General features: G+C 43.5%; 2 protein-coding genes across 9 annotated transcripts in view; one reads left to right on the top strand and one right to left on the bottom strand.

Moving 5' to 3' along the window:
* The window catches only part of ZDHHC13 (zDHHC palmitoyltransferase 13), a 189,830-nt gene that overhangs the window by 32,890 nt on the left and 136,795 nt on the right, over positions 1-20,145 (top strand). The gene's annotated exons all lie outside the window — the stretch shown is intronic.
* On the bottom strand, positions 10,502-11,433 carry MRGPRX1 (MAS related GPR family member X1; the record flags this gene model as incomplete). The annotated part of the gene is given in 3 exon segments (XM_079929548.1): positions 10,502-10,883; positions 10,885-11,237; positions 11,239-11,433. Coding segments are annotated over 3 exon segments (930 nt in total).

The following is a 20,145-nucleotide window of genomic DNA, read 5'->3' as shown; positions in this document are numbered from 1 at the left end:
GGCACATGGGCTTAGTTGCTCTGCAGCATGTGGGATCTTCCCGGACTAGGGATCGAACCTGTGTCCCCTGCATTGGCAGGTGGATTCTTAACCACTCTGCCACCAGGGAAGTCACACTGATAGGGTTTTGATATGAGTCTGCAAGCAATTGATTTATTATGGTCTCTGTGCAGTCAAACCTCTCTGCTAATGATAATCTGTATTTGCAGCCGCTCCCCAGCACTAACATCACTGCCTCAGCTCCACCTCACATCATCAGGCATTAGATTCTCATAAGGAGTGCACAACCTAGATCCCTCACACGTGCAGTTCACAGTAGGGTTCGCGCTCCTGTGAGAATCTAATGCCGCTGCTGATCTGACAGGAGGTGGAGCTCAGGCGGTAATGTGAGCGATGGGGAGCGGCTGTAAATACAGATGAAGCTTTGCTTGTTTACCTGCTGCTCACCTCCTGCTGTGAGGCCCAGTTCCAGGGGTTGGGGACCCCTGGTCTATTGTGTCAAACTTGACTAAAGTTCTCAAAGTTTGATATATTTAATTATTAAATAAATTTCTAAAAAATGACAAGTAGCTTAATTAGGGTACAACTTGAAGTCCTTAAAGGGAAGACCTAGGACATAAGACTGAAAACGTTTCCTGGCCCTTGACAGACTGAAAATATAGTGCTGATAAGGATCCGGAGTTGAAAGATGTATGTGCTACATCCTTTATCTTTTGTAAGAAGGGTCAGTGGACTGTGCCTGATATTGAGAACTGTGAACTTAACTTGTATTATCATTTAAAGTTAGAAAGATAACTACTAAAGATTAAGCATGGAAACTATAAGCAGTGATTCCCCCTGGGGGTTGGAATGGGAGGGCTTTTATCTCTGATTATATGCAATTCTGTGTCATTTTAAGAAAATATTTCAAATCTGTGTGTATGTTACTTCTATGATAAAAAGAAAACAGTCCAAACAAAACAAAGCAAAAGATAGTGTGGGCCAGGCCATGGAGGGCCTTGAATGCCAAGCAAAGATGACTGCACTTATCTTTTAGTTATAGAACCTCCTGCTACAGGCTCATATCCCTTGGCAGGGCCGCCTAGACTCACTATTTACTGAAGATTCTAGAACAGTGATTCTCTACAAGAAGGGTACTGGGTGGGCGGGGATGGGCAGAGGTAGAAGTTGACTAACATCTTGTGAGGTTTTGTGTGTCCAGCAAATCTGGGCCTCTAGTGACCAGTGGGGCCCTAGGAAGGAAGTTACAAGGGCTATCCTGCATCTTGATAAGCCTTCCTCAGGTACCAGTTTCCACTGCAGCTCCTGCATTTGAGACAGGCTAGGACCTGGGACCCTTTGCTGCAGTGCTCACACCTGGACAAATGCCTCCTTGAGCAACGGAATACAAAGAAACTACAAGGGACTGAAAATAACTGCATGCATGTGCAGCTGGGCAACTTATGAACAACAATATACAAAAAGACCAAAAACCCAACTGCCACTTCTAAGGTGTTGGGATCAAAAGCAGGGTACTGCCCATCCCTGCACATAGCACCACCAGGGGGGTGGGCAGACCACCTAAGCCATCCCTCTAGCCTGATTCATGGGGTCCACCCCTACCCTCACCCCATTTAAGGGACCAGCTTGCCCCCTTTCAGCGAGCGAGGAAGGGAACCTGTTACTTGTTTTCGATCCCTTGTGCCGTAGCATGAGTCCCAGTACAGCCTTGCCTGAATCTCTTGTCTGGCCTCTTATCAGTTTCTATTGATTAAGGAGTCCAAGAACCCTGGTTGGTAACATAATTACCCTTTGAGAAGGCAAAGAACTAACCTCTGAGATTAGCTCTGCCTATCTCAGAAAAGTTCTTCCCTTTCAACAGGGTCTGCTCACCCCCTCTGGTGAAAAGAATAGAGGAAAGGTAAGAATTTGCTTAATGATCTTGCTTTCAAAGCCAGTGATAGTTTTTGCAATTAGTCCACATCCTTATGGCTCCACCTTGGGGTGGGGTATGTGGGGGTCATGGCACACCCTCAGGAAGAGACAGGAGATAGGAAGCTTCCCCCTGACAGCTTTGGGTGCTGGCAACCTTGACAGTGCCAGATCTGATTAGGATAACCAGAACATTTCTCTCTTCTGGTCCGCCTTTCTATATGGCTTCGTTCCCTCCAAGCATTCAACTCTGTGAAATGGGGACAATAATGGACATTTCATACAGCAGATGACCAACAATTATTTGTGCTCACAGGGACATCAGAATAGTTCTAAGCATATGTACAACACTCTCAGACTGGCTGACCAAATTCACACCATGGACTGTAAGTGAGCAGGCCAGTCCTCTAAGGAATGACCTTGTCTCACCGAAAGGTCTCATTAAGTGCCCTTCATTGTTTCTGCCAACTGTTGGCCCTCAGACTCTGTGATGTTCTTTCCACCCAAGGCCTCCTTCCTATGACAGTCCTTTGCTGATTGCCTCCATGGCTGCATTTCTAGGGAGAAAAGAGTCCTGGACACTGTTTCCGTTTCCCAATGACTTGCATCCACCTATTTCTAGTTCAAGGCTATTGACCATTCTTCCATGGTGTGTCTGAAATTGACCTTTTGGTCAATTCAACGTCCTCCCCCCCACCCCCACGTGCTCACGTACACTCACACACAGACACTCACATAAACACTCAAATACATACACACCACATAATTTTGGTTGTCTATTTTGTTTTATTGTGGACTAGAAATTATAACTTTTTTCCTTTTTGTGTAGCCCAGCTGAAGGACAGTTGCGGAAGCAGGAGAGCGTAGTGCTGGCCGTTGGGAATTCTGTACATAGGCTGTCTGGGAATAAATCTGGGCTCTAAACTTAAAGCTGTATGATCTCTGTTAATGCTTTGTGCCTAGTTCTTTGTCTAAAAAGAGAGGATGATATTAGCATCCACCTCTTAGGGTAATTGTGGACATGAAATGAGAGCAATGTACCTAGTGCCTGGCACATATCGGGTGCATAATCATTGTTGTCTATTATCAGCCCAAATGCCAGCTGTGCCCTTGCCCTCTGGCTCCTGGATCTCCCTGTATTCACGATTTTCACTCATACCAACCTGGCAATAGAGCTCAAGGCCTTTTCTAATTCCCACCACTCATTTCTCAGTGTGATTATGAGGATGAAATGAGATGACACATATGATTCAACTAAATGGTAACTGTTATCATTATTTCCCCCCCAAACAAATGTGTGTTCCATGATCCCCAGAGAACCTGCTTCACTAAAGCAGGGGTTGGCAAATGACAGCCTGGATGCCAGATCCAGCCCACAAACTGTATTTGTAAATAAAGTTTTATTGGAACACAGCCACACCCCTTGCTTAGTTATTGTCTATGGCTACTTTCATGCTGTAGTGGCAGAGTTGAGTAATTTCAACAGAGACCCTATGGCCCACAAAGCCTAAGATATTTTCTATCTGACCATTTACAGAAAATGTTTGTTGATGACTGCACTAGAATAAAGGATGAAGACACATTAAATTTAGTTTGACACAGAGGTGAGAGAGGAAGATGAACTATTACAGGTCACAGCTGGCTGAGCTGAGGCACAGATAAAGTGACTGGAGGCTGTGATCACCTGGGAAATTAAGGTCAGGGAAGCTGAGGAAACAAGATGAAGGAGGCTTTTTAAAAAAAATTTATTTTTGGCTGTGTTGGGTCTCCGTTGCTGTTCACGGGCTTTCTCTAGTTGCGGCGAGCGGGGGCTCCTCTTCGTTGTGGTACTCGGGCTTCTCATTGCAGTGGCTTCTCTTGTTGCAGAGCACAGGCTCTAGGCATGCTGGCTTCAGTAATTGTGGTGCACGGGCTCTAGGCGTGAGGACTTCAATAGTTGTGGCACGCGGACTCAGTAATTGTGGCTCTCGGGCTCCAGAGGGCAGGCTCAGTAGTTGTGGTGCACGGGCTTAGTTGCTCCGCGGCATGTGGGATCTTCCCAGACCAGGGCTTGAACCCGTGTCCCCTGCATTGGCAGGTGGATTCTTAACCACTGCGCCACCAGGGAAGCCCCGAAGGAGGCTTTCAATGGCGTTCTGAGTGTGCTTCATTTACAATCCAGCTTGAACTCACAGATAAAACCTAGAACCAGGAGTAGTCACCCAGAAAGAGATACTCTCAACAACTGGAGAAGTGAATATATGTGTAAGGAGGGGGCTGCTTTGAAAGAGTGGAGAACAAGCAAGAGGAAATCTGACTCCTTGGATGCCAGGCAAAGGGACAGAAGGTCTAAGCTGCCAACATATTCTAAGATCCGGCTCTCTGCCAGCACTGAAAGTGTAGAACCATCTAATCCCTGAGTGGAAGGTATGTGGAGGCTCTGTCATCCAAGCCGTTCCTTCTATGGAAGGGGATGCTGAAGCCAGAGGGGGGAGGGGTTCACCCAAGTTTACACAAAGGGTTGTTGCATGAGGGGCCAATATTTGACCTTTTTTCCTTTAATTGAAGTATAGTTGATGTACACTATAGCAATTTAATTTGTAAAGGTTTGCTCCATTTATAGTTATTATAAAATATTGGCTATATTCTTTATGTTGTACAATATATCCTTGTAGCTTATTTTATACCTATTAGTTTGTACCTCTTAATCCCCTACCTTTATAGCCAATATTTGATCTTAGCACACTCTCCTCTGAGCTAACCTTGAATCCTGTTCCTACTTCACTTTCCAGATGCTGTCCTGGGGCTGGGCTGAGGCCCTGTCCCCATAATTTAGAGAGGGGGATTCAGTTGTTCCAGCATAAACAGCCAGCTACAGTTCTCCATTGAGAGTGATTTTTTTTTCTGATTTGTGCTTTCGTCTGGTGCCAACATTCTAGATTGAGAGCTGTTGTTAGAAGTAACCAATGAGAGGCTGTGTAATAAAAATTTGGCTGGCCTTTGTCCCTGGCTCCTGGGAGGTAGCATCTAAATGCTTGGAATTTTCAGAGTGATAGCAGTGTATTTATTATTCATGGTGGGTCTTTTAGACCATACTTGATAGTTTATGGTAATGAGGTGACTCATGGTAAGCCCTGGATAATTTATTCTAACTAGATGACTCAGGATGGGGGCTGGCCAAGCCAGAAAGACCAGCCATGTGATTAGAGGGTTGGGGCTTTGAGTCCTGGGATGGGGGAGTAGCCTGGGATTGAGCTCAACCACATGACCAATGAGTCAATTAATCCTGCCTATATAATGTAGCTCCAATGACAACTCTGGATTCTGAAGCTCATGTGAGCGTCCCTAGTTGGCAATACTCTGCATATTACCACCCATTGGTATGCCAGGATGGTGACGCATTCTCGAGGGGGATGGAAGCTTCATGTATGGGACTGTCCCAGACCTCCCGTTATATGCTTCTCCTCTTGGCCGATTCTGATTTGTATCCTTTTGCTGTAAAAAAAATGTAATCATAAGCATAGAACTTTCCTGAGTTTTCTGAGTTATTCTAGAGAATTATTGAAGCTGAGGGGATAGTACAAACCACTGAATTTCTAGCCAGCTGCCCCAAGAGTGATGTTGGCCAGGGGTCCTCTGAACTTGTGGCTGGTGTCCAAAATGAGAGCAGTCTTGTGAGGACGGTGCCCTTCACCTGTGAAGTCTGGCCTAGCTCCGGATAGTTGGTGTCAGAAGTCATTGCAGAAGCTCATGCTTGTGTCTTTTCTTAGGATGTGGTTGAGAATGTTGAGTTAGGAGAGTGTCCTGAGGGCAAAGTACATCTGATCTTGGTGCAAAGTACAATTGCAGTTCCCCTGGGAAATGGCCTATTTATGTATCATGAATGTGTGACGGACAAGACTTTGGTCCTCATGTTGGACGGACAGTCCTAAGGGATTTGAATGATCAGCACTTCAGCTTCATTTCTGGTATCACTTTGTCCCCAACTCTGTGTGTCCTTTTTTTTTTTTTCCCCATGTTTAATTTATACTGCCATGGATGACCCAGGTGTCATCTGGGGTCTTGCATTCTTACATTACCTCTGTCTCCTGGATCTAGTTTATAGTTGGTCTCTTTTTTTTCTCTAGTGTATCTTCTCATAGGGAGGTTCATCTAACTGGATTTACACACACCCACACACACGTGCGCACACACAGCTCCCCTCTCTACTCACAACCGTACCCACATTTGTAAGTGTGGTGTAGATGTCATTGAAGATTTGAGGTCATGGAAAGAGGCCATATGTTATATCACATAAACAGATCATCTATGTGTAAATATTATACATTTTTGTTCTAAAGTATCCTTTCAGCCCTCCCTCACTAGAGCTTTCTCACTGGCCCTTTATGCTTCCTGGTACCCAGCTAGCCATCTGCCATCTTTCTAGCTCTCCTCATCTTTTTTCTCTTTTTCTTTCCTTCTTTTTCATGAGCAAAAATAAATTCTTCACATTTTCTCAGTTGCCTGTTGTGTAGGAGTCACTCAACTCACTTCTGGATTTCTCTCAGAGGGAATTGATCCTCTGTGGGAGGAGCCAAAGTCAGGAGCCTCCTATCCAGTCAATTTGCTCTCAGTTGTATTCCTATATTCTAGCAATGAACAATCAGAAAAATGAAGTAAAAAATAATATATATAATAGCATCAGAAAACTTAAAATACTAATTTGATAAAAGGTATGCAAGACTTGTATGGTAGAAACTACAAAACGTTGCTGAGAAAAATTAAGGAAGATCTGAATAAATAGCAAGATATACTTTTTATGAATTCACAGACTTTTAAAAGAAATTTTATTTATTTTTGGCTGCATTAGGTCTTCGTTGCTGTGCGCAGACTTTCTCTAGTTGCGGCGAGCGGGGGCTACTCTTCGTTGCGGTGCGCGGGCTTCTCATTGCAGTGGCTTCTCTTGTTGCAGAGCACAGGCTCTAGGTGCATGGGCTTCAGTAGTTGCAGCACGCAGACTCAGTAGTTGTGGCTCATGGGCTCTAGAGCACAGGCTCAGTAGTTGCGGCGCACAGGCTTAGTTACTCTGCGGCATGTGGGATCTTCCTAGACCAGGGATCGAACTCATGTCCCCTGCATTGGCAGGTGGATTCTTAACCAGTGCACCACCAGGGAAGTCCCCAAAGACTCTTCATTCTAAGATGTCAATTATACCCAAATTAATTGATTCAACACAATGAAAATCCCATCAGGACTTTTATAGCAATCAAGAAGTTTCTCTAAAATTTATATGCAAGTGCAAAAGCTAAAATAACCCCCTCCCCCAAGTTAGAGGACTTACACTACCTGATATTAAGTCTTACTACAGGGCTTCCCTGGGACACGGGTTCGAGCCCTGGTCCGGGAAGATCCCACATGCCACAGAGCAACTAAGCCCATGCACCACAACTACTGAGCCTGAGTTCTACAGCCCGCGAGCCACAACTGCTGAGCCTGTGTGCCACAACTACTGAAGCCTGCATGCCTAGAGCCCGTGCTCCACAACAAGAGAAGCCACCGCGATAAGAAGCCCACACACTGCAACGAAGTGTAGCCCCTGCTCGCCACAAATAGAGAAAGCCCGCATGCAGCAACAAAAACCCAATGCAGACAAAAAAATAAAAAAGACTTACTACAAAGCTACAGTCATCAGAACAGTGGGTGTTGGTTTAAAAATAGACCAGAGAAAAGCTATATGTAAATGAATGAAATTAGAACACTCCCTAACACCATACACAAAAATAAACTCAAAATGGATTAAAGACCTAAATGTAAGGCCAGACACTATAAAACTCTTAGAGGAAAACATACGCAGAACACTCCATGACATAAATCACAGCAAGATCCTTTTTGACCCACCTCCTAGAGAAATGGAAGTAGAAACAAAAATAAACAAATGGGACCTAAGGAAACAAAAGCTTTTGCACAGCAAAGGAAACCATAAACAAGATGAAAAGACAACCCTCAGAATGGGAGAAAATATTTGCAAACAAAGCAACTGACAAAGGATTAATCTCCAAAATATACAAGCAGCTCATGCAGCTCAATATCAAAAAAACAAACAACCCAATCCAAAAATAGGCAGAAGACCTAAGTAGACATTTCTCCAAAGAAGATACACAGATTGCCAACAAACATGTGAAAGGATGCTCAACATCGCTAATCATTAGAGAAATGCAAATCAAAACTACAGTGAGGTATCACCTCACGCCAGTCAGAATGGCCATCATCAAAAAATCTACAAACAATAAATGCCGGAGAGGGTGTGGAGAAAAGGGAACCCTCTTGCACTGTTGGTGGGAATGTAAATTGATAGAGCCACTGTGGAGAACAATATGGAGGTTCCCTAAAAAACTAAAAATAGAACTACCCTATGACCCAGCAATCCCACTACTGGGCATATACCCTGAGAAAACCATAATTCAAAAAGAGTCATGTACCATAATGTTCACTGAAGCGCTATTTACAATAGCCAGGACATGGAAGCAACCTAAGTGTCCATCTTTGGATAAATGGATAAAGAAGATGTGGCACATATATACAATGGAATATTACTCAGCCATAAAAAGAAATGAAATTGAGTTATTTGTAGTGAGGTGGATGGACCTAGAGTCTGTCATGCAGAGTGAAGTAGGTCAGAAAGAGAAAAACAAATACCATATGCTAACATATATATATGGAATCTAAAAAAAAAAAATGTTTCTGAAGAACCTAGGGGCAGGACAGGAATAAAAACGCAGTCATAACGAATGGACTTGAGGATATGGGGAGGGGGAAGGGTAAGCTGGGAGGAAGTGAGAGAGTGGCATGGACGTATATACACTACCAAATATAAGATAGATAGCTAGTGGGAAGCAGCCGCATAGCACAGGGAGATCAGCTCGGTGCTTTGGGACCACCTAGAGGGGTGGGATAGGGAGGGTGGGAGGGAGAAGCAAGAGGGAGGGGATATGGGGATATATGTATACATATAGCTGATTCACTTTGTTATACAGCAGAAACTAACACAACAATGTAAAGCAATTATGCTCCAATAAAGATGTTAAAAAAGAACCTGCTGTATAAAAAATAATAATAAAATAAAATAAAATAAAAATAGACCAGAGATCAGCAAACTTATTTTGGAAAGGGCTAGATAGTGAATACTTTAGTCTTTGAGGCCACATAGTCTCTGTCACAAGTACTCAGCCCTGCTGTTTTAGCACAAAAGCAGCCACAGGAAATATGTAAATGAATAGACATAGTTTGTTCCAATGAAACTTTATTTACAAAAAAAAAGGAACTGTCTATTTGGCACATAGACTGTAGTTTGCTGACTCGTGGAGTAGACTAATAGAACAGATCAGAACATCCAGAAATAGTCCCCTACTTATAAGTATAGTTTTTGACAGAGGGGCTAAATAATTAAATGGGGGGGGATGTATTTTCAACAAGTAGTATTGGAACAACTGTATAACTGATGGGAAAAAATGAACCTTGACCCCTGCCTCAAACTCTGCACAGAAGTTAATAAATGTAAGAGCAAAATTTATAATGCTGTTAGAAGAAAGGTATTGGAGAATACCTTTGTTTCCTTGGGAGTAGGCAAAGATTTCTTAGAAAGCATAAAGCACTAAACATAAAACGTGAAAACTGATAACTTAGATTTCATGAAAAACAAAATCCACTGCCCAACAAAAGATATTTTAAAAATAAATAAGCAAGTCCCAGACTGAGGAAAAATATTTCCAATACATAAATTTGACAAAAGATTTTATTTAGAATATATGAAGAACTTGAGCAAATCAATATAAAGAGATAAACAACCCAATAAAAATAGATAGAAAATATACTTCAAAGAAAAAAGAGAAATAAATGGTCAGTAATCCACAAAAAGTTGTATCCTCTTTTGGGGAAAAGGTTAGTGTATTTCAGGTATTGTGGGACAGGTACGTCATGTTAGGGAGAAGCTTGACTGCTTTATTATCTTCATTTGAAATTAACTATGGTTTAGGGAGGTGGTTATGGGTGCCAAGTTGACAGGGATGTACTGTGATGGGTTTGAAAGTGTCAACTTGTCTAGGCTGAGCTACATTTGCCAGAACTTCCTTCCATGTATGTTTCCTCTTAGGGTGGGCGTCAAGAGACAGTCTGCACAAGATGTGGTGGCTGGAAAGGAAGCAGCAGCCCTATTGTTTTTATGTGTGGAAGGTCGGTGCTGGGGCTCCAGGACGTTCATGTGCGTTGTTGCTTCTCTGTTGGCTCATCTCATTGGCCTAAGGCAGCAGCTGGCCTTGCAGCTGCTCCACCTTCCCCTGGATACTCCTGCAGGTTCTCTGACTCCTGGACCAGGTGTGTGGTTAGCTCCATGATGAAGGGAGTCAACTTCTGCAGACTTCAGTAAAATTGCCGGTGCTGAGAGAGGCTGACACAAGTTCCGGTTGGTTCTCATGGGTTTTAGCTCACGCTCATGGTTCTAACTTGTCCTGCAGGCTTCAAACTCTAGCATCAGACAGACAACAGCCTTATAGAGACAGTTTAACCAGAACCTACAACTGTGTAGGGTCAAATATATGTATATTTACAAAATTATATAGAGAATCTTCTATAAGTACTACTTCTCTGACTGAACCCTGGTTGATACAGCATCACTACATGAACCCACTTCTGACATGTCCCCGGTTTCCTGAGGAAGGCTTTCTCCCCTTTGCTTCACCTCAGTTGTGTCCTCCAGAGCCCTCTGGAGAACCAACTTGAGGGGCAGCCGCCACTGCCTCTGTTGCCTGAAGGAGCCAACGAAAAAGCCAATGGTGGGGTTGGCACTGCTAGGCAGGATCATCCCTATATTAAAATAATATAAGGACACATTGAAATCCTTCTGAAGCCAGTCTAGCAGAAACTTCTGGATGCCTGAGAGGAGGCTGCAGAGGAGGAAGACCAGCACTGTTAGCAGGATGACCACGTAGAGCCTGGTCAGCTGCATCCGCTGGGACTCAAAGGATCCTGATCCGCAGGGCTAGGCTGGAGCTAGCAAGAACCACCAATAAGAAAATCAGCCACCCAGCAATGATGAAATCAAATAGTGGATACCAGTCATCGTCAAAATCCCTAAACAGGTCACAGTAATTCCCTTCTAGGTTGCTCAGCAGGAGGGACACGCACGACAGCTGATGTGTTTGGGGCCGCGGCAGCGGCACCAGTTGGGGTACAAGGTAGCCAAGTGGCGCTTGGTGCTCATGGCACTGAGAAAGCTCCAGCCTGAGAGGTAGGCAAAGATAGGCGCAAGGCTGAGAACGATGGGGTAGGGTTGTGGCAGGAAGTGATGCGTGTCTCCGGGGAACCTGTAATCTGGCCGCTGAGGAAGAGGAAGTTGGCTTTCGCCAGGTTGAAGATGTAGATGGTGAAGATCTTGCACAGGCGGAAGCCCAGGAGCCACAGCACAACTGAGTTTCTTGCCAGTCCTCCCAGGGCAGAGATGATATTCAGCAAGAGCAGGGTCAGGGTCAGTACGTCACATTTAGAAAGGGCCTGGTCACTGTGATTCATTAGTATGAGTTTGGTCTCCCAGGCTGGGGTGGTTGGATCCAAACTCAGAAACCCTCTGCTGCGGGTTTCTGACACAAAATGTCAGCACCTGCTGTGCGATCACAGATTCTCACGGCCACCCTGCTAGGTGGGAATTACTGTCCCTGTGTTACAGAGGAGGGAACTGGAGCCTTGCAGAGATTAAGATACTTACTGACGTCCACACAGCCCTGGAGACCTGGAACCTGGATTCAAACCTAGTTCTCTCTGACTCAAATGCCTGGGCTCTCTCTACTGCAACATGGACCCTCTACTGACATAGGAACGTGCTGTAGTCCCCCCACCAGAATGCATTGTCCAGAGGTTATGTGATCATGTCCCCAGAATTTCCTAAAGAACGAAGGTAAATGTGATAGAATCTGAGCATCCAGGAGAGGGTGATGGGCCAGAACATTACTTCTGTCCTGGGCCAGAAATTTCCTCTCAGGTGCATGAAATCAGAAAGACACAGAGATGATAGGGGGCCACCCTCATGACTAAGAGTGACCCATTCACTAAGGAGAAAGAAGACCCAGCTTTAGGGACATGAGAAGAATGTGATCTCTTGCTAGGACAGGTGTGAGGATGGCCAGGTCAGGTGGGTTAGAAACGGCTCAGTGTGTCAGCTCTCTGAAGACAGGAGCACTTTTTATATCCCCAGTGCCTAGCTCTGTGTGTGGCACAGTGTGTTCTCAATAAATATTCATTCAGTGTATGAATGAATGAATGAGTAAATCAGGAGTCTAATGAAGTGGAAGGTTTGGAATAAAAGTTAAATATATATATATATATATATATATATATATATATAATTAAGGGCATTAGGACACACATGTAACAAGATGAAGAAAATCTCATTCTTTTTGGGGAGAGCTGCGCGTGCATTTGGAAGAATGACATATTTGTGCCCAAATAACTTACATTGGCCACTGAGGTGCCTTTGAAGTGAGGACTCCACATGGCTTTGGTGAGCACCTAGAATCATTTCGGTGCACAATTTGGGGGTAGGCTTTGGGACGGGGATGCCTACGGGGGAGGAAGAGTAAGTGAGGAGGAGGTCTGAGTGCCACTGAAAAGAGGAATTGGAAGTTTGGGGATGTCTGTGGGGGACTGTGAAGTGGGGTGCTGGGTGTGTGCAGCGTAAACCTGCTCCATTCTCTCTCCTGGAGGATCGTTCGGAGAGTTTGCTTTGCTGAGTGAGTTTCTGTGTGGGACGAGCCTGTGAGTCTATGAGGGGAAACGGAAAAAGCACAGGGCTTGGAATGCAGAGAGGCTCCTGCAGAATTCACCTGGTGAAGGAGCACTAGCTCACCTCTGGGGGAGTGAGAGCCGATTGAGAGTTTATCAGCATCCAGTATCGTCTTCTTTAATCCTTTCAAGAGCCCTATGAGGTTAGTACTGTTCTCATTCTACAGAGGATGGAATTGGAGCACAAAAAAGATGAGTGTAGGGGTCTCACACAGTGTGGCTCTGAACCCGGCAGGGCTCTGTCAGGGTCCACACTTCTGACCAGCCCTCCAAACCCGCCACCACTGTGGTGTTGATTACACGTGGATGCAGGGAAAGCAGAGAAGTGATTCACAAGTTAAATCCAAGATGGCAGTCAGTATTGTGGCTAAAAAACCAAAAACAAAACTAAAAAAAACGAACATAAGCAAACTCCAGAAACACAGAGAGGTAGAGCAGCCAATCATATAAGGAACAAAGAAGGAGGGTAGAAGCCAATTAAAAGCACATAGCAGAATCCAGGAGTCCTTTCCTGGTTCACAAAGGCAGCCATTGCTCTGGAATCCAGAGGCAGGAGGCCTCCCATTGGAAAGAGGGTACGTCCTCTGCTGTGGCCCAGGGAGGAATCAAGGGCAGAATCATCCATCTTTTGCTCTCTCAGAGGAACAAGATCCCACAGCCCTGATTGACCATGAAGTGATATGGGAGGAAGACCAGGACCTCTGCTATCCCCACTGAAAGCACTTAAAAGTTTGTAAATCTGTTTTCTTTGGTGTGACATATATTTTTTCCTCATCAAACTGGAAGCTCCGTAAGGAGTAAGTCTTGCCTGTTGTTTTTAACTGTTGTATCCCCAGCACCTAGCATGTTCCCTAAAGACCATCTATGGTCACATCCTCATTTAATAGAGGAAGAAAGTGAGACCTAAGGAGTCAAAGGATTTTCGAGATATCACTGTGAAGAGCAGGCCCAACACCCTGGTCTCCTGCAGCCCTGTCCCAGCCTTTCCTACTATTCTCTGCTCCATCGTTCATTATTTGTGAGGAGCTCCTGGGAAAAAAAATCTTCATGTGAGCATAGAATGTGAGAGACAATCAGGGGGTGCACAGGCCGCCCCCAACATCTGTTCTCCTCTTCTGTCGCACACTATCTGGGTAACTGCTCCTTCCCTGGTCCTTTTAAGCCTCGGGGTGGAAACAGTGTTTCACTACTGCTTGCCTCAGGGTGCTTCTCCATGCATTGTCACTTTCCCTTACCCCTGCCTGTCTTTGCCATCAGCTCCCCATCATGAAACACTCCTCACTTATACCAGTTTGGGCTGTTTCCTCCTGGGACTCTGCCGGATCCACAAGAGAAGAGAACTTTGAAAAGCCAGTAAACAATGGAACCTGGGTTACCAGCAGCCCAGCTCCGGGAAGCAATGTCTGCATGCTCCCTTGCTCCCTAAATTAATGTAAGAGGCAACATTCTCTCCAAGACAGCAGATTTGAATGGTTGGAGAAGGGGAGAATGTGGAGAGATGGATCAGAAGGGAGGGAAGTTCTGGTTGACCCCATTTGCATCTCCCACCGTTGGAGCTACCAGCACCCAGAGATGCTAGTAGAGAGCTCCATGTCTCCTGCCTTTTCCTGAAGGAAGCACCATGAACCCCTGCATGTAGCATCCCAAACTGGAAACAGGACGTGGAAACTTAGAGCAAAACCCAAAACTGGCTTTGGAAATAAGATAGTTCTTAGTATATATCCTTACCTTTCTTCCATTCTTCTGGCCAGAGGTGGAGAACTTACCTGTGCTGGACAAGAAGAGCCTTTCAGAGATAGAGCGAGGCCAGAGGACACTTCTCTGTCCTCTAAATTGGGAGATGCCCACAGGAGTCGGAATGAAGTCTGGTGACCAAGCAAGGCTTATCGAGATGCTGGACAGACCCTGTAATTTCCTGTGCAGGGCCTGTGGGAACTTCAGAGACCAGGGCTGTTTGAGACATGATCCCTCATCGAGGTGTTTCTCAGCATTTGCCCCACTTCCACTCACCTATCAGCCTCTCCCATCCTACCCAGTCTGGTCTACCTCCCAGTGAGTCACTGCAGTTCTGGAGCCTGTAATTGATAGCTGTGAGACTGGGTAACAATGTCAGGCAACGTGAACTTGCATGGTGAGGCTTTATAACTAAAGAATAAAGTCTATCTTAGGGTGGTTGAAAGTTCACCATGGCCTGACCCCACTTTTTTGTTTGTTTTCTTTATCACAGCAGTAATGCATTCATATGTGTAATTTCTTAACAAAAGGTAGAGAAATATATACAAAGTGGCAGTTTCCCTGAGTCCCATTCTCCAGAGGCTACCATGTATTCCACTTTCCATTCTTAGTTCTTTTATTATTATTGGCCCAGAATAGTAAACTTGTATATCTGTTTTTAATCTATTAGCATTAGCAAGTGGATCAGTTGACAGGCCTTATAAAATGGAAGTTCAGCACACATAATTCTTTATCTTCCTCTCTCCAGTTCATGAAATTCTTATTTATTTTCATTTGGTGTAGATATTAAAAATTTAAGTCTTTATGACTTCCTTTCATACTCCTCAAGTTAAGCTGCTTGTCATTTTTTTAAATGTTTGAATTAGGAACTGTTCCCAATACTCAGAAAAGTTCTTCAGTGGATTCATTCAGCAAATATTTAATAAGGATATTGTTATGGGCTGAATTGTGTCCTTCCAAATTCATATGTTGAAGTCCTAACTCCTAGTATCTCCCAGGATATAACTGCATTTGGAGATAGGGTTTATAAAGAAGTAGTTTAGTTAACATGAAGTCGCTAGGGTGAGCAATCCAATATGACTGGCATCCTTATAAGAAGAGGAGATTAGGACACAGACATACAGAGGGAAGACCATGTGAAGATGCAAGGAGAAGATACCATCTACAAGCCAAGAAGAGAGGCCTCAGAAGATACCAACCCTCCCAACACCTTGATCTCGGACTTCTAGTCTCTAGAATTGTGTGAAAATATGTTTCGGTTGTTTAAACCACCCAGTCAGTGGTACTGTGTTATGGCAGCCCTAGCAGACTAATATAGACCTGCTGTGTCCCAGGCATGATTTCAGGCAATGGAGTTTCAGTGTGAACAACAACTATAAACTAGATCATGGGGCTTCCCTGGTGGCACAGTGGTTAAGAATCCGCCTGCCAACACAGGGGACATGGGTTTGAGCCCTGGTCCGGGAAGATCCCACATGCCGCGGAGCAACTAAGCCCGTGCGCCACAACTACTGAGCCTGCGCTCTAGAGCCCACAAGCCACAACTACTGAGCTCTCGTGCCACAACTACTGAAGCCTGCTCAACTAGAGCCTGTGCTCTGCAACAAGAGAAGCCACCTCAATGAGAAGCCCGCGCAATGCAATGAAGAGTAGACCCCTCTCTCGCTGCAACTAGAGAAAGCCCGCATGCGGCAACGAAGACCCAACACAGCCAAAAATAAATAAATTAAATAAATAAAAAAATAAACGAAACTAGATTATGACCTTTTGGAGCTTATCCTCAAAAGGGCAGATGAGCTTCTTCAGAAAGTAAATACAGACTGAAAAGAGAAGAGGTCTGAAGGGTCTCCATCCATTAGACATCTGGAAGAGGCGTTGGGTGCAGCAAAGCGTGTGTAGGGACACTGATCAATGGAACAAAAGTCTCAGAATTAGACACAAATGCATATGGGAATTTAGTGTGTGATAAAAGTTGCTTTCAAAGTAAAATGTGAGAAGGAGCAGGTGTTGGGGAAGGAGGAAAACTAGGAAAGTGTAGTGTTTCAGAATGCCAAGTGATGGAGTTATTGGTCAGTAAGTAGTGTCAGCAGCAGATAGGTAGTAAGAAACTGACCTTGGATTAACAGATTGGAGTTCTTGCCAATCTCACCAAGGTGGTTGTAGTGGAAGAGTGGCCTGAAGGACTAAGTGGAGGGAGTGTAAGAGAGAACAGCAGGTGTGGGATGGGACTCCTGGACCCCCCAGACACCAATTGAAATACCACCACAGACAAGGGGAGTGTTGGGACAGGTGGATGAGCCACATATTGTTGTTTAAACAATCAGCTGTGTTTCTCTGTGCAAAAATAAGCAGTTAGAAGAAATAATGGAATATAAACCCCATTTACATATTCTGAAAGAGAAGAGTACTGAGGATGATTGAAACATAGCATAAAGCCTGAATGAGTACAATATTGCAGTACTGATCCATACATAGAACAACTTATAAGTGGAGAAGTCTCAGAATTAGACACAAATGCATATGGAAATTTATGACGAATGGTGTATGTTAAAGTAGTGGGTAAAACATGAACTAGTCAATGAATGGGATTGAGGCAACTGATGGTCACATAAAATAAAATAAAGTTGAAACATACTTATATATGATTTTTGGTTAAGTCCAAATATACTAAATACTTAAAAATAAATAATGAAAATATGATAGTACTTGGATAAACCTTAGGAAAATTCTTTTTAAATCAAAGCGGGGAAGACTTTCAAAGTATGGCACAAAGTTCAGAAGACATTAAGGAAAGGATTAATAAAGACAAGAACATAATGAAAATTTTTGCCGTGACATGAACCATCATAATTAAAGGATAAGTAACAAGTTGCGAAAATATTGGTAACTCATATCAAAAATGAGTTCCTTGGGGGGCTTGCCTGGTGGCGCAGTGGTTGAGAGTCCGCCTGCCGATGCAGGGGACAGGGGTTCGTGCCCCAGTCTGGGAAGATCCCACATGCTGCGGAGCGGCTGGGCCTGTGAGACATGGCTGCTGAGCCTGCGCGTCTGGAGCCTGTGCTCCACATCGGGAGAGGCCACAACTGTGAGAGGCCCGCGTACCGCAAAAAAAAAAAAAAAGTTCCTCGGGACTTCCCTGGTGGCGCAGTGGTTAAGAATTCGCCTGCCAATACAGGGGACATGGATTCAGTCCCTGGTCCGGGAAGATCCCACATGCCGCAGAGCAACTAAGCCCGTGTGCCACAACTACTGAGTTCACGTGCCACAATTACTGAAGCCCGCATGCCTAGAGCCCCGTGCTCTACAACAAGAGAAGCTACTGCAATGAGAAGCCCGTGCCAACGAAGAGTAGCCCCCGCTCGCCGCAACTAGAGAAAGCCCAGGCACAGCAACGAAGACCCAATGCAGCCAATAAATAAAGAAAGAAATGAATAAAAGTTTAAAAAAATAAATTATAAAAAAAGAGTTCCTCCTATTTGTAAAAGTTCCTGTAAAATGATAATTCTGAATCCAGTGAACCAATAAGAAAATGACTATAAGTTACAAATTCACAATTTCTAGAAAATAAAAATGGCTCAAACATACAGAAAAATGAGAAACCACACATATAATAAGAGAGATGCAAATTAAAATTGCACAGGGTTATCTTTTACTTATTGAAATATGAAAGACCCAGTAGTTTGGTAGTGTACTGTGTGTATAGTCTGGGGACAAGGCCCTCTCACATTTCTGGTGGGAGTGAAGATTGATATAGCTTCCAGGAAGGGCAACTTGCAACATATATAAACATATATGAAGTGTCATAATTTTTCTACCTGTAATTCCTCATCAAGGAATTTAATTTTAGGATTATAGTTGTACATATGCAAGATATATATGTACAAAGTTCATAAATGCAGAATTATTTGCAATAAAAAGGATTAGTAACAGCCAAAATGGCTATCAATACTGTGTAAATTATGGTCAGTCCATACAATGGAATACTGTATAGCTGTATAAAAGAGCAACAAACCTGATATGGTTTGGGAAGGACCTCCAAGATATAGCAAGTTAAAAAAAGAACATAGAACAATAAGTATATGTATGAATATATACATATATTCATATGTATGAATAATTCTAAATATTATACATACATATATGTATAATATATAATATAAGTGTTACATATACTGTTCCTTCTCATACAAATATATTGATACACACTTGTTTTAGATTAAACATCTCTGGAAAGGTTTAAAACTAATAACCATAATAACTATATTTGTCTTTGTGGGGAAGGCATAGATGCCTGAAGGCCTGGAATGGAATGACCATTTTCAATGTATGTTTTAAACAATTTTTTTAAAACTATGAATGTATTGCTATTTCAACAATAAAATTTTGAAACAAGGAAAATAAATTTAATGATATAACCAAGAGGAGACAGATATAAAAAGATGAGAGAGAGAAAGAGGGAGTTGAGGGAAGAGGAGAAGAGGAGAAGGAGGAGGAGAGAGATGTAGGAATAGATTGAGAGAGAAAAGAGATTTGCTATAAAGGCAAGCAGAGGAATCAGGCTGTGGATGGAGGAGAATGGAGACCTGGGTGGTCTTTAAGCCAGGAGATAGAATACCATGTTTGTGTGTTGCAGGGATGATCCAATAGAGAAGGATCACTGAAGATGCAGGTGGGAGAGATAATCATTGTCTAAGGTGTTTCTGTGTAGGAGCAGGGTGGGAACCGGCACACAGGTAGAAAGGATGGCTTAGGATAGGAGTGTGCAGAACTGTTCCCTGGCATGACAGGAAAGGCAGAGAAATGAGCTCAGAGGCAGATTGGCTGATAGATTTGGTGTCAGGAGATGGAGAAATTTTCAGCAGAGCATCATCTGAGAGTGATAAAATAGTGAAGAGGAGATTTCAGGGGAGAGATGGTGTGAAATATTTCCCTTGGAGAGGGTAATTATAGAAACATTACATAATCACTCAGCAGAGCCAAGTGGATACCTGAGGTGTGTGGACATACATTGAAACTGAAACCGCTGGGCATAGTTGGATGTTGTTTTTCACCCATTCTCAGCTCCCTGGCAACAGGCATGGAGTTAGTGGGAGTCAGATTCAACCAGGGTAAAAGACTTGATGCGCACATCAAGTGAAGATGCTTACATGGGTGGCAAATAAACACGTGAAAAGATGTTCGGCGTTCCTCACCATTAGGGAAGTACAAATTTAAACCACAATGACACTACATACTACACACTTCTTAGAACGGCTAAAATAAAAAATACTGGTAGTTTCAAATATTGATAAGGATTTGAGAAACTGGATCTTTCATATCATATGTTGCTGGTGGGAATGTAAGGTGGTACAGCCACACTGGAAAACCCTTTTGCATTTTCTTAAAAAATTGTACGTACACTTACCATACAACCCCGCAATCTATTCCTGGCATTTATCCTAGAGAATGGAAAATTTTTGTTCACATAAAAACCTATGTACAAATGTTCATGACAGGTTTATTTATAATAGCCAAACTGAAAACAAACTAGATATCCTTCCACTGGTGAATATTGAAACCAAACGTAGTATATCTATACCATGGAATACTACTCAACAATTAAAAAAAATCAGCAACAAACTGTTGAAACATACAATCACTTGGGTGGCTCCTGAGGATATTATGCTCAATGAAAAAATCCAAAATCAAAAGGTTTGATAGTGTATTATTCCA

Source organism: Stenella coeruleoalba (genome assembly GCF_951394435.1).
Source record: "Stenella coeruleoalba genome assembly, chromosome: 8".
Classification (NCBI taxonomy): Eukaryota; Metazoa; Chordata; class Mammalia; order Artiodactyla; family Delphinidae; genus Stenella; species Stenella coeruleoalba.
This window is presented reverse-complemented; position numbering and strand designations above follow the sequence as displayed.